The 14,537-nt window shown below is 39.0% G+C and overlaps 1 protein-coding gene across 2 annotated transcripts in view; it reads left to right on the forward strand.

The window, feature by feature from the left end:
* l(2)k01209 (lethal (2) k01209) overlaps positions 1-14,537 on the forward strand; it is a 331,401-nt gene that overhangs the window by 304,959 nt on the left and 11,905 nt on the right. For both annotated transcript variants that reach the window (XM_067139775.2, XM_067139777.2), the window contains one exon: positions 9,664-9,829. In XM_067139775.2, the coding sequence (XP_066995876.1) occupies positions 9,664-9,829 (166 nt within the window). The remainder of the gene's footprint in view (positions 1-9,663; positions 9,830-14,537) is intronic.

Consider the following 14,537-nt stretch of genomic DNA (forward strand, 5'->3'; position numbering starts at 1 on the left):
ATAGAAACTTTTTTGATCAAACCTTTCGTTTAGCTACAAAACAGGTTTTCCTTTCTCCTGAAAAGTAAGGATTTTGGAATGTGTACACTTTTCAACTCGCCGATTCAATTAGAATTGCCTAAGTTTTCCGTACTATCCCAGTTAAGAGCTATTGATCTTCTCTTAAGCTTTTCCATTTATTTTTTGGCGTTCATTACACAAGCAAGCTGAAGAAATGTTGATATCAGTATAAGCCAATTTCCAGCTGTCTCGCTTTGTGTTGCCACTGCCTTTTTGATATGCCGTGCTACTGCGTGACTTTCTGGAAAGTTTTGCTCGTAGATAACCAGCAGAAGCGATCATGAAGGTGGTGAACGTGCGAAAAACGCCAATGAACTGCAGGAAGAGATTCCTAAACCTTGGTATGAGTGTATATGTGCTGTATAGTAATACAGTGCATATACCACGTTTATTAGTAAGAAAAATATAAAACACTTATACAGGGTTTATTCACTGTATAACTATGCAAGTGTTAAACAACTGTATAAGGACTTTTTATTAGTAAGACGGTTATTGTTTTGGAGTTCCTGCATGAAATGGTATCTGTAGCTACACAACTGAAAAATCTGAGCTATTTACTAAGAACTGAATATGAGGAATGTCGGGCGTTGATAATGAATGTCTGAAGCAGGCGAGTGCATGGCTCTTCGTGGCATTCTCAAGTGGCCAAAAGTCTTTGAATTACAGTAATTAGAATGCATTGTTTTTGTGTGCGGGAATGAAAGGGGTCTTTATAATCACATTAACTCCATAGATAGTGCAAAACTGTTCTAAAACTTTTCACAATTCCTTTACTTCAAAACACTTCAAACATTCATATGAATTCCCTGTCGTGTTCTGAAGCAATTCCAAAAGATTCCACAGATTTTTTTTTATTTTTTATGAGTTCCCAGGGGTAGGATTTGGGTGGCTGTAGAGAAGAAAAATGCCCCACTTAATTTGATCCAGATAAGAGGTATGTATAGCAAATGCACCTGTACATCTCAGACCAAAGTAGGAAAGACAGAAGAATTTGAAGTTAGAATGGGACAGGAACAAGGGGGGTGTACTATCACCTCTCCTATTTGTTTTCATCATGGATGTAATATTCAAATAAATCATCTTTTTATGTATTGAAACGGGAATGCCATGACAACATTCTCGGTCAAATTATTTCCAACGTAACTCGTGCTAACACCGTCTGTAAGAGTTTGAAAAGACCGCTGTGCGTGCAGGTAATGGAAGTGACAACGAGGCATGCAACGGCTCGCTGCAGAGAGCCAGAAGGCAAGGTGACGTCACTATTGAACTTTCCATTTCTTCTATTTCAGTATCTCAAGAATGGAATGTGCTGTCAAAATTCTAATAATAATAATAATAATAATAATAATAATAATAATAATAATGTTGTTTGCTTTACGTCCCACGAACTACTTTTACGGTCTTCGGAGACGCCGAGGTGCCGGAATTTAGTCCTGCAGGAGTTCTTTTACGTGCCAGTAAATCTACCGACACGAGGCTGTCGTATTTGAGCACCTTCAAATACCACCGGACTGAGCCAGGATCGAACCTGCCAAGTTGGGGTTAGAAGGCCAGCGCCTTAACTGTCTGAGCCACTCAGCCCGGCTATCAAAATTCTAATCACGCCATCATGTAACCCCTTATCACAAATAAGAATGTACTAAGTTTTATAAAATTCGGCAGAAGAATAGCAGAGTAATTAAAGGTAGAAGATTTGTGAATTTGAAACCACATGGTCCGACCTACAGATATAAAAAGGAGCCCACTGGGCTAGTAGAAATCAGTGTCTTCGTGTATTCCCGGCTGCCACAGTGTGCGGGCCAGCTGTGGAAAGTTATATTCGAGGTCGTTACCCTGTCCGGCTGAGTGCCTATGACAGACGTATTACAAAGTACGAGTGTTCCAGTTTAAATTTCGAAGTGTCAGAGGTGCGAACCTAGGACTCTAACTTTGTGTGAGATAGGAGGTGATAAATTACCTCAAGCTGTTAATAGTGATTGACTTGTATAAACTGTGACACAAGAGTAATAGAATTTGTTTTGTAAAATGTTGAACTGAAAGGGCTTATATAATAGACATTCTTTCTACAAGTAAACAATCGTGAAGTGACTTATATAATTCATTTCACAAACTGTGCTTTAACTTGTATTCAAAAGACTGTGCCTTCGTTACAGCATATACCGTGTTTTCAAGTATTACATAAGACTGTCTCTCAGTAACATAATTTGCTTCTTTTTGTTAGACTGTGCCAAAGTAACAGTGTTCATTTCATTTTGTAAGACTGAGCCTTAGTGTCAGAGAAGGTTCCAGACCTTGCGAATTGTGTTACCCCATTAACCTAAATTTCATAGAGTGTATCGGACGACAATTATTTCATATTTTTGAACTGTGCTAATCTTGCTTTTCATCATAAACTGTGATACTGAATTAATTTGACTTTCTTTGATAAGTGCATCGAATGACTAACATATTATCCACGTTGACCCTTATTAACTGTGGAGCTTGTAGATTATACGAACAGTGTCGTGTAATAATCTTCAGTGCAGTGCGGTAGAGAAGTGTCGTATCAGATCCTATTGACATTCTGTGCTAAGTCTACACACTTCTTTACTCCCTTCACGGGATCTCAGTGGAATAAAGTCCAAATTAATTATTCCACGCTGCACACTGACATCACCATCCCGGGCTTGAGTCTCAACAGAACTTCAAGGGCCATCAACCGCCGTGTGATAACTTGGTGCCATGGTGCTGAGATTAGTTCCATGGTAAGGGGGAAGGAGTACGACAACATAGGACATCACCGACGCCATCACCGATGGACAGCGTCTCTCCCTACCTCTACCTGGACTTTCTAAATTGTCTAACGTTAATAAACACAAGGTTCAACTTAATAGGAACTTATTCTACAGCCATTCTCCCTATGGTTTTCCTAGCATGGACCGTACATGCCCTGGCGTCAACCCATGCTCTCCGGTGAATTAAAGTACTGGCGTTTCGGTTACATACAGAGAGAGAGAGAGAGAGAAAGAGAGAGTCTTAGTTAGTTAGTTAGTTAGTTAGTTAGTTAGTTAGTTAGTTAGTTAGTTTTGCTTTACATTGCATCAACTTGGATAGATCTTATGGCGACGATGGGATAGGAAAGGGCTAGGAGTGGGAAGGAAGCAGCCATGGACTTAATTAAGGTACAGTCCCAGCATTTGCCTGGTGTGAAAATGGGAAACTATAGAAAACCATCTTCAGGGCTGCCGACAGTGGGATTCGAACCCACTATCTCCCGGTTGCAAGCTCACAGGCGCGCGCCCCTAACTGCACTGGCAACTCGCCCGGTAAACTGTCGTTCTTACAGGAGGATCAAGGGATGAAAGAGGTGGTGTAACAGTTCAGGGGGAACCACTAGATGTATGAAGAACACTTCAGTACCTTCTTAGTATGATATCAGAAAATGGAAGAATGACAGGACATAAGCAGAACAGTGCAGTTAGCTGGAGTGTTTTACCAGAGTGTAATAATAGTTATTGGACTTATGCCCTACTAACTACTTTTATGGTTTTCGGAAATGCTGAGGTGCCGGAATGTTGTCGTGCAGCAGTTATTTTACATGCCAGTAAATCTACCGACATGAGATTGTGGCTGACGTATTTGAGTACCTTCAGTTACCACCAGACTGAACCAGGATTGAACCTGCCAAGTTGGGCTCAGAAGGCTAGCTCTCTACCATTATTGGGACATAAAACCAATAACATTATCGCCTGGTATGTAAGAGGACGTATTGTATTTAGGAAACATTTGTATCTCTTATGATTGTGAAAAGCTTTTATTTCTTCACTTTGTGTAATTTTTAATTTAATTCTCTCGTATGTCAAGGTATAAATAACTCTTTGTCAATCCTGCTGATAGAATATTGTAATTTTTCTTTCTTAATTTCAAATTCATATTTAAGTTCATACAGTAGAAAAGTACTCGGTGCTTATTTTCATTCTCCATAAATATTACCCCTAGAATACAAAGACTATTTCTGTATTGGATAAATACACACCCTCGTAAAATTTATGACTACTGTATTTATTTCCATTGTGGATAAAGTGTCATTACTCACAAAATGTGACGTAAGAAACATGCAAGTCCTTTTACGGAGTGATATCTCCTAATTTTTCAAGTGTCTGGTGTGTCATTTCCAGCAGTTCATAGATTTGCTCAATGCTCGTTTCAATATATGTATGGACAAGAAAAGTGTTCCTCCAATCAATACTTATTTATTGTGAATGGATTATTACACTAGTACCTGTTTCGGCCTTTCATGGCCATCATCAGCTAGTACATAACATTTATAGTCATTAGACAAAATCACAAAGATGTTACGTTAGATCATCTGGATGTCTAATGGAAAATGGAAATAAAATATATTGCAGTATTGTTAGGTTAAAATATCTGTGATTAAAGGTGGTGGTGATGGTTACAATAAACTAAAACCTATTTAGTGTACATGGATATGAGTACATTAAACACATTAAAACATATAGGCCACAGTATAAAACACTCTAAAAAATTTAACACATTAAAACATAGTATATATTTCAATTAAAATTTTAGTTTGTGTTGCGTAGCATTCATTCTTCAATCTTCTTGAGGTTCTTGTGCTGATTTAGTTGTATAAGGTGATCATCGAGAATATTCTATGGCTGATATACGTTATATTGATATATGGTAAGAACTCTTGTCATTAAAAACTTTTTTAATTATTTTTTTTTTTTAAGTACTGTGCAATCCAACTATTGATGTACTTCAGTAAGTTTTTATATAAACTGCGAGACAGGGTTTAATTTTGGAGCAGTTGGTGGCGACATCTCTCTCTTCTATGCTCGTTATGTGGTTGTTATCTGTAAGCTAATATAAGTATAGTGTGCGTATGAAGGAATGCCCGGTGTATGTATGAAAATGAAGAGTACTTACTACTATTGTTGTTATAGAGGTTGTGTACCGATATGTTTGGAGACTTGCTTTGTTCTACTACGAGTATGTCTGGGGCTCACGTTAGCTGAGGGGAGGGATGTAGGTGGAGGGGAAGGAGGAGTGGCTATTGTGGAGGTAGGGGTGGGCTCCGGCTTCTGATTCGTCGGTTTGTTAGGGCGTGTGTTTACTATTTTTAGATGGTCATTCTTTAATGCAGGAATGGCTTCATCAAAGATGATGCTGGTTTTCTCTGTAATGTCGATAATGTTATGATTGGGATTAGCGTATTGATCCAGAGAAATATAGAAATCTTCGGTTATGTTGAGCAGGGGGTCCTTAGAGTTTGTTTAATATCGTCATATCATTATTGATGTCTGTGAAACTATGCTTAGATTCTTCTACATGTTGGCCTATTGATGAGAAATGGTTGTGTTTTACTGCATTTATATGTTCATTGTAGCGGATGGTGAAGTTTCTGCCTGTACGTCCAATATAACTTGTGTCACAGTTGTTATATTTGATATGGTAGACACCTGATTGGTTTTAATTATTATTATTTTTGTTACGGAGTTATCCGTGGTAGTTAGAGGTGAAAGAAGGTGCTGGGATGAATAGGTCTCAATCTACGAAATTAAAGTTAATTTAAAATTTAACAAGGTTATATTTTCTTTTTAAGATCAAGAAATAACAAATATAACAGGTACTCAGTAGCCTTGCAACAAAACGAGCATGTACAATTACAGTGTTACAGGATTTGGACTCCGAGAGCCAGACACATAATTCTTGAGCAATTAGCCCAACTTTAGCCAGATACCAGGTTTGACAAAGGGGCAGAAAACCCCAATCATGCCCAGGAGCTCTTGCTCCCAATTACACAGTAAAGCCTCCTCAAGGCACGCAGAAACCATTTTTTTGGGAAGAGCAACCCGCTCTCCAAGTTCCAGCCTGTCAAAAGCCACACCAAACTCCACCTTCAAGTTGACCTCCAAGCACATGAAAACAGGGGTAATAATACCCAACCTACTGAGGCCTACTCAATAAAGAAACAGGACAATTACATGGCCTCCAAAATACCAGCTTGAGAGGAGGCGTCCTTGCACTCCTAATACACTTTATTTAAAACCTTATTTGGCACTAGGCCGCATATGCAAGGGCTAATCCCATACTAAAGAGGTGACACGATAGGAAAACTTATTACATTACGAAACGAAGAAAAATGGTTGAGAAAACGTAGTCACCTCAAAAACAATATGAAAGGGAGCTCGAGAGGGTTAGGCATTCTCTATCCCAATTTGTAGTTTAAAGAGATAGAATTTATACCAAGAGTCTTTTACATTTTAGAGGAAAGTTACATGGTAAGAGGTATCGAACCTGCCCCGAGAGTTAAACTGCTGAGCTAGCATGAAAAGAAGTTATTAAAAGGCCATTACCTTATTGAAGAACTGCTGCCCGACGAAAGAGGTGCTTCCCGCCCCCGGCTACATAATTTACACAATGATAGATGTTACTGAAGTGGCGCAGAGACCCGAAAATCAGCAGTTTATATACCCTCGCGGAATATTCGAGACCTTTCATGAATGATAACACCCGCCCACAGGCATTTTATTGGACGGCCAAAAGATTACAAGTCAAAACTGAAGAAGACATCTAGGATTGGTGGAAAATTAATTACAAAAATTTATGATTGGCCAATTTCAAAACTGGCGGAAAGAAAGGGTTAACGTTGCCAACTTAAAAAAATGGCAGAAAGAAATTTAATAAAGAACAAACTTATAAATACTAAATTTCTTCAAAAAAAAAAAAAGGTTCCTACACTTTGCACTAGAATGCACAATTGTAGTTAATAAGAGGTGCCATCTAGAAGAGAATGTTCACACTTCTTGCTACAGGGAAAACAAAAATACATCGAAAACGACACAGTTCAGAACACTTCAAAATTTACAAGTAGGGACATCTTCTGAGAAACTTGAGACTTAACACGGTAGTTAAAGTTCAGGCTTCCTCCAGTAGAGGAGTTTGAATTAGCGGCGCGGAGGTGTACCGCCCGGTACAATTATTATTATTATTATTATTATTATTATTATTATTATTATTATTATTATTATTATTATTATTATTATTATTTATTGACTGTTTTGGTGTTGTGTATAGTGTTGGTGTTATGTGTGGTTTTGAATCAAAATAGTAAACACACGCCCTAACAAACCAACAAATCACAAGCCTGACCCCGCCCCTACCTCCACAATAAGTACTCCTCCTTCCCCTCCACCTACATCCCTCCCCTCAGCTAACCGCTACTAGTGTAATAATCCATGCACAATAAATAAGTATTGATCGCTGGAACACTTTTCTTATCCATACATTGAATCCAATCAATACAGAAAATGAAACTTATAAATTATAATAGCTCCTTTCAATATGCGCAGCAATATTCATTTGTAAGCTTGGCGTTTTCATTCCCTTCGCCATCCATGGCTTGGTGAGTTCCTCAGTTAGACGTATGTGAAAATCATTTCTTGGTAACTTACAGCCTCCTTGATGCTCAATATTTTGTATTCACACGTCTTGTTCAGCGTTCCATAAAATTCGCACACTGGCCACCGCCTGTTTTCTGGCAACAACAATAACAATTGAACATGTGGTCGTGAGTATTCACTCTATTATTAATTGCATCCTAATCCTATCATGTATGGTTTATGATTAGTGTCACTGATAGTGTGTTGGCTGTGAGCAGTGGACAATAAAATAAATAGGTGCGTTATTTAGCTTTGCTTTGTGTGAAACCAGAATTTCTTCCCCATCTATGCAAAACATAGATGCACCAACATTTTGGTTTTTGTCAACAGTAGTTCTTGTGGTACATTAAATTGTTTGGTGTGAATAACAACAATTATTTTTATTTTTCAAAGCTTCAGTTAAGGCAAAGATTCTGATGAGTGCCTTTACGTCTTCCATGCAAGTCTGTTTTTGTGTGTTTATTGGTGACTTGTACTTAGACCTCTTTCTATTTATTTCTTCATTTATATGGACTGCTGTAGTGTTTATGATACCATCTGTGAAAAATGAAGGAAATAAGTCCTGAGGAATCTTTGCTTCTTTAGCATTTCCAACAAGGGTCTGAACAAAGTGTTATATTTCTGCTTGGTGAATGACTGGCATGTTTTGCAGACCAGCAGTGATTATCCCTTCCTCTAAGAATTTTCCTAGGAGCATCCAAACATTTAGATTTCTTGGTGGGGAGTAAACATACCGGTTGTCTTCACTTTCAGATGTCAAATTCATTGAAGTTTCGGGTTAAAGTCTCCTGTTCTTTCATCCTTGTTGCACAAGCACGGGGTAGTCACCACGACTGCTTGGGCTTCTGTCAGTATTCGGTGCTGGTGTATCTTCATGTGAATTTGTCAGCATTATGTCATCAGTCTGTGATCAGTCATCAAAGGTGGATTTTTTTTTTTTAATTGGCACATGGACAGAACAAGTCAATAGGATAAACCATTATCTTTTAATACATCCTTTACCGGGCAATTTGGCCGTGCGGTTAGGGGCGCGCGGCCGTGAGCTTGCATCCGGGAGATAGTGGGCTCGAACCCCACTGTCGGCAGCCCCGAAGATGGATTTCCGTGGTTTCCCATTTTCACACCAGACAAATGCTGGGACTGTACCTTAATTAAGGCCACAGCTGCTTCCTTCCCATTCCTAGGCCTTTCCTATCCCATTGTCACCACAAGACCTATCTGCGTCGGTGCAACGTAAAGCAAATGGCAAAAAAATGTATCCTTGTTCAATTTTTGTCTTTCATCCGTGGTAGATGATGTCCCCATGGAGATGAAACATGTTCCAATAAGATGTTATTCTATTAAGGAATAAAAAGATGTGTATTGTAACGGTGGAAGTTTTCCATAAAGTACCATAACGCTGTTAAGGTTGACGGTACGGGCTCTGTAATGAAATTCATTTTGTGCAATCATTATCAACCTCTTCAGAACTAGAATTATTGCATGAACCACACTATTCTTTAAAATCAATTGCTTTTCTCCAAAATTCGGGTCATCTCCTCATAGAATACTACTCATCTGCTATCCATTATCACATTCAGTTTCTTAGCATAACGCGTACGAAATGTTCTGTGGTTTTACATATTTATTTTATTCAAACTATTGTAATTTAATTTTGTTACAGAACGTTCCTTGTCCGGTTTAGCAAAAGTAGTCGCAAATCTTTGTAAAATTTACGATGCAATGGTCATTACTTTGAAATCAACACACACGCTCTAGCAAAGCATACTCATTGGCAAAGCTCAAGGTATTGTAGGCAGCTACTGAGTAGGACAACAATGTGGCACAAAAAGCCTAGTAGATAGAGCACTGTTGCCAAATATGTGTTGCAAAAATAACTAGGCTTCGTATTCTAAGAGTTCAGTACGTGTAAAGCTATTCCATAGTGGACGTAGATATACTTAAAAAATGGTAGTTTGCTAGAAGTGGGAATGAATTCCTTTAAATTTTTGAAACTTGCTGTATAAGGGGATATTTTTAAAATTAATAATAATTTTGTTAAAGTTCTTTCACCTTCTCGAAAGCCTATAGAACTTAAAATCAATGTCTTTGGTCTGATGACAAACATCCAAAATCTTGTGTGATTTATATATAAGGATGTTTTATTTTTTTATTGTAGCTGTATTATCTTCGACTTCCTAAGGACATCAAAGACTATAAAGTAATACTGATGGATGCAACAGTTGCTACTGGAGCAGCAGCTATGATGGCAATAAGAGTTCTGTTGGACCATGATGTTCCTGAAGAAAATATTCTTCTTGTTTCACTGTTGATGGCGGAATCAGGTACGTTAATCAGGCTCATCTTATACACTTAATTTCCATGTCAACTTCAAAAAATAATAATAATAATAATAATAATAATAATGAATTAAAATGAAAAAAATTCTCATATCCCTTAATTCTGTGCATCTGAAATTGGATTGTTGTTTAATTATTCATTCATTAATTTTGACTCACTCACTCACTCACTCACTCACTCACTCATTCTTTCTTATAGATGATGAAGGGAACTATGCTAGCCCAACAACAAGAAAGCATTTCTGCTCTGGGTAGAAGAAAGATAAGCAGTAGAGGATATTATCATCCCTATGCACTTGTTGCATTGTCTGTTCATAATTTACATGTTGTAGTTCAGGAATTCGTGGAAGTAGTCTGTTCATAGTTTACATGTGGTGGTTCAGGAATCCTGGGAGTAACAGAATTCATTCCTCCTAGAGTACAGTATTTTCATGGAGATTTCGTGGCAGGAACCTTTGTGAGGCATGTTGCTTCTGTTCAGTGGAATGTAATCAGTCTAATATCTTTGCTAATAAGGTCATATTGTTCTGAATAAACATGAATTTGGAGCTAGTGATATCTCTAAAACGATGTACATGAGGAAGGGTTATCTTGTCAATTACAGCAGTACCTCCTCTTAGTAGTATTAGCTAAAGGTTGGTAGTCCATCCATAAAAACTGCTTCTGATGAGAACACCTCAGCAGACATACGAGTGGGATTTAGAAAATGTGATGTTTACAGTCCAATACGAAGTGCCAACTCCATGCTGGAATTGCTGCCAAAAGTAATTGTACAACACTCTAAAAAGTGTCTGCATGAGCTAGTTTTAATGGACATATAGGTCTGGTCATCAGGAAAATGGTGGTTTTTTGACCGTGGTAATGTGTAGTCATCATGACCCAGACAGGAACTATAGACTCTTTTCGGCTTCTTTGTTGGAATGATTGCTCACCCATGTGTATTGGGAACATCTTTTGGGATGGAAGGTCCATCTACGGTGAATATTGTGTAGACATTTTTTCTTTCTGTCATTTTAACTTGTTACTGAGTAATCGTCAATCTATTTAGAATACAGGGTGTCTCAAACCTTTTGGGTCAATTTGGAACAGGTGATAGTGAGTCCACAACCAATTATATTGAGATAGGGAACCGATGGTCGGAAATGCATTATTACTGTGTTATAGACATACACAGCCTACTCCCCATAACAAAAGCGTAGCTCATAGTAATTGTTCAAAGTGACGACCGCCAGTCTCAATACATGCATGGCAACGGCAAATAAAGTTCTGCCGCAGTCTCTCAAAGATCCCTGGAGTCTGTTGTACCAGGAGACAGGCAGCATGGACCCTAGTAAGCAGGTCTTCATCCATTTCTACAGGAGTTTCATACACCAACGACGTGATGTAACCCCAGAGGGAAAAGTCCAGAGGTGAGAGATCCGGCAATCCTGCTGGCCATGAGACAGGACCTCCCCGTCCAATCCATTGTTGAAGGTACATGTTGTTCAGGTGCTCGCGGACATTAACATCAAAGTGGGCTGGTGTACCGTCGTGTTGAAACCAAATTCTTTCACGGACAACAAGCGGTACAGTCTTCAAGAACTGTGGCAGTACATCTCGCGGGAACACCAGGTAACATGGATCAGTCAAACATGGAGGCAGCAAATAAGGTCCTATTAGGTGATCTTGGAAAATGCCTGCCATTCTTGGACAGAGATCATTGCTGGTGGCCACTGATGTGGTGGCATAGGGATTGTCCTCACTCCAGACGTGGCTGTTGCGGGTGTTGAAAACATCGTCACAGGTGAATGAGGCCTCATCCGTGAACAATACAAACAGTATAAAGTTTGGCATTACAGCGCTGCAGTGGATAATCCATTGACAGAAGTGAACACGGGGCTCAAAATCCGTTGGTCCCAGTGCTTGCACGTGTTCTTTATAATAGGGGTGTAATACCTGTTCCGCCAGTACTGTCCGCATTGTATCCTTTGAAGTGTGCGTTTTGCATGCAACTTGACGGATGCTTGTTGCAGGGTGGTCGGCCACATGATCCAACACCATCTCCTCAAAGTCTGGTGTTCGGATATGTCTTTGGCGGGAACCTTGGCCGGCTCTCTGTAGCGTGAACGACCCTGTCTCTCGTAAATTGGTATCCACGGAAATAAACATCTTCCAGTTAGGATGACGCCTGTTGGGAAAGCGTTCTCTGAACATTCGTTATGGTTTAAGTGCACTACATCCTGCCGCAAAGTACATTAAATGCATGTCTGCCAACTCTCGTGTCGAGTAATGTTCCATCTTTGACTACGTGTCATGCACTGTACACAGCAACACACCTCACCACGGACACATCACAAGCTGTCCAATCCAATGGACAACTGACCAGGGATAGTGGTGTGCATGCGGCACAGGTAAATACATTTAATCAATAAAAGTAAATTTCCATCTGTTTGATACTATATATTTGCTTTAAGCAAATGAATTATTTGTAGTACATGTTTCGTTCCTTAGGAAAATCTTCAGCTACATTAGATTACATAGGTGAAATTACAAAGAATTCTTCTTCTCAAAAAACATCTTAAAAAGTACTTATGCTTAAAACAATATTAATTTAAAAAAGATAAAAATAATTATAATAGGTGAGGAGGGTTGAGTTTTTAACATCTGTTCAAGTGAATAGAAAGTTTTAAATTAGGTTAGAACACGAGTAGATCCATCTTCTCTTCCCATTTCATCGCCCCACCCAACCCTCCTCACATAACGTGTTTCACTCAATTAGTTAAGAGTGCTCGTAATACATAAACTAGTGCATTCTAGGTGATAAACACACTCACTATTGATATCTCATAGTTAAGATACCCATTCATTACTCATAACACATTCACGCCCATATACGGCCATGGTTGAATTAGGTTTCATTTATGTACAATACAGTATCAGAGTATTCATGCCAACTTTTTGCTTTCAGATTTACATTATATGAGATAGTATATCAGTAGCAGGTAGATAGCAGGCAGGTACAGCTTGGAGTAATTTCCTGGATTTTGGGATGTGTGATGTAAATTAAACACTTGCCAGTCCCGAGGTCTCTAAAGTGCGCGGTTGGAATTCAGGTGATGCTGAGTGATGAAACTAATAGTTGTGGCAAGTAAAAAAGTAATACTAGATCATCTTGTGAAGGTGTGTTCATATTTTCAGATTTTGGGGTTTATGGTATAGGAATGACACTATGTTAAATCTGTGTGTTACATGTTACCTAGCAAGTCAGGGTGGCATTTCGCTGGGCTGCATGATTAAATACCCATGGAGGCAGCTGGGAGTAAATGTGTTAAGTCAAAGGGCAGATGATAACATTTAGGGAAATCACTTTGGGCTTTGTTATAACCTTCAACTATCTCATCAAGACTTAATCCCTTCATTTGTGGGTTGTCACAGAGCGCTTGTGCCATAAAGGTGAAGTTTTTCAGAGAAAATTATATATTTGTAGAAATCAAGGTATTCCTGGCAGCTATTAAGGGGAAATTATGCTAACACATTCATATAATCTTCAGTGGTTATTGAAAACTTATTTTACAATTTATTTAGACTTTTTTTTTTTTCACTAGGACTTTCTACACCTTTCTTTTTATGTGATAGTCCTAAAAGCAATATTCAGGATGCAGTGGGGTACTGTCACAACTCTTTGCATTCCCACCTTGTTTCTTTCCTACCAAGACAAATTCTACACTCTAGTTGGTATTTCTTCTTTCAATTCAATTGGTGGGGATGTGTGTCAGAAAGTACCATTTCACTAAGCGACTAAGTGGCTCGGTTTTGGATGGCCGTCACCTCGCTGCATATTTTCCCAGCATTGAAGTCTGAACTGAAATTAGGAGAGTCATTAGTCTTCTGGAACAGAACAAATGCATTCAGCATTATAATGCCTAGCAAATGAAAGAAAAGCTTCCAATATCAATTCTTTTCTGCGAACACTCGTATGGCTTTATTTATTGGTCCAAGTTATCAACACCCCTGACTTTGGTTGTAATCTACAACAGAGTTCTTTCTATGTTACTCCACAGGTGTGAAACCTGGACCCTATATTGCCGGGACATCAAGAAACTGGAACGCTTTCATCAGCTAAAACTTAGATCCATCATGAACAAACTGGATGACTATATAACGAATTTAGCAGTTCTCGAGAAAGCAAAGCTAAACAGTATCGCAGCCACCATCGTTGGTCATCAGCTTAGATGGGTACGCCATATCCTTCGTATGAGTGACAGCAGACTCCCTCGGAAAATCCTCTATGGTGAACTCGGCCCTGCCAAGAGGACTCCTGGTGCTCCTCCGATGCGATATAAAGACCAACTTGAGCAGACCATGAGAAGAGTAGATATAAGCCCAAATACTTGGCTTACTCTCGCATTGGATCGCCCTCACTGGCATGCTACCGTCTCAGCTGCGTGGTTGTAATCTACAACAGAGTTATTTCTATGTTACTCCACAGGTGTGAAACCTGGACCCTATATTGCCGGGACATCAAGAAACTGGAACGCTTTCATCAGCTAAAACTTAGATCCATCATGAACAAACTGGATGACTATATAACGAATTTAGCAGTTCTCGAGAAAGCAAAGCTAAACAGTATCGCAGCCACCATCGTTGGTCATCAGCTTAGATGGGTACGCCATATCCTTCGTATGAGTGACAGCAGACTCCCTCGGAAAATCCT

Source organism: Anabrus simplex, chromosome 2, assembly GCF_040414725.1.
Source record: "Anabrus simplex isolate iqAnaSimp1 chromosome 2, ASM4041472v1, whole genome shotgun sequence".
Lineage (NCBI taxonomy): Eukaryota > Metazoa > Arthropoda > Insecta > Orthoptera > Tettigoniidae > Anabrus > Anabrus simplex.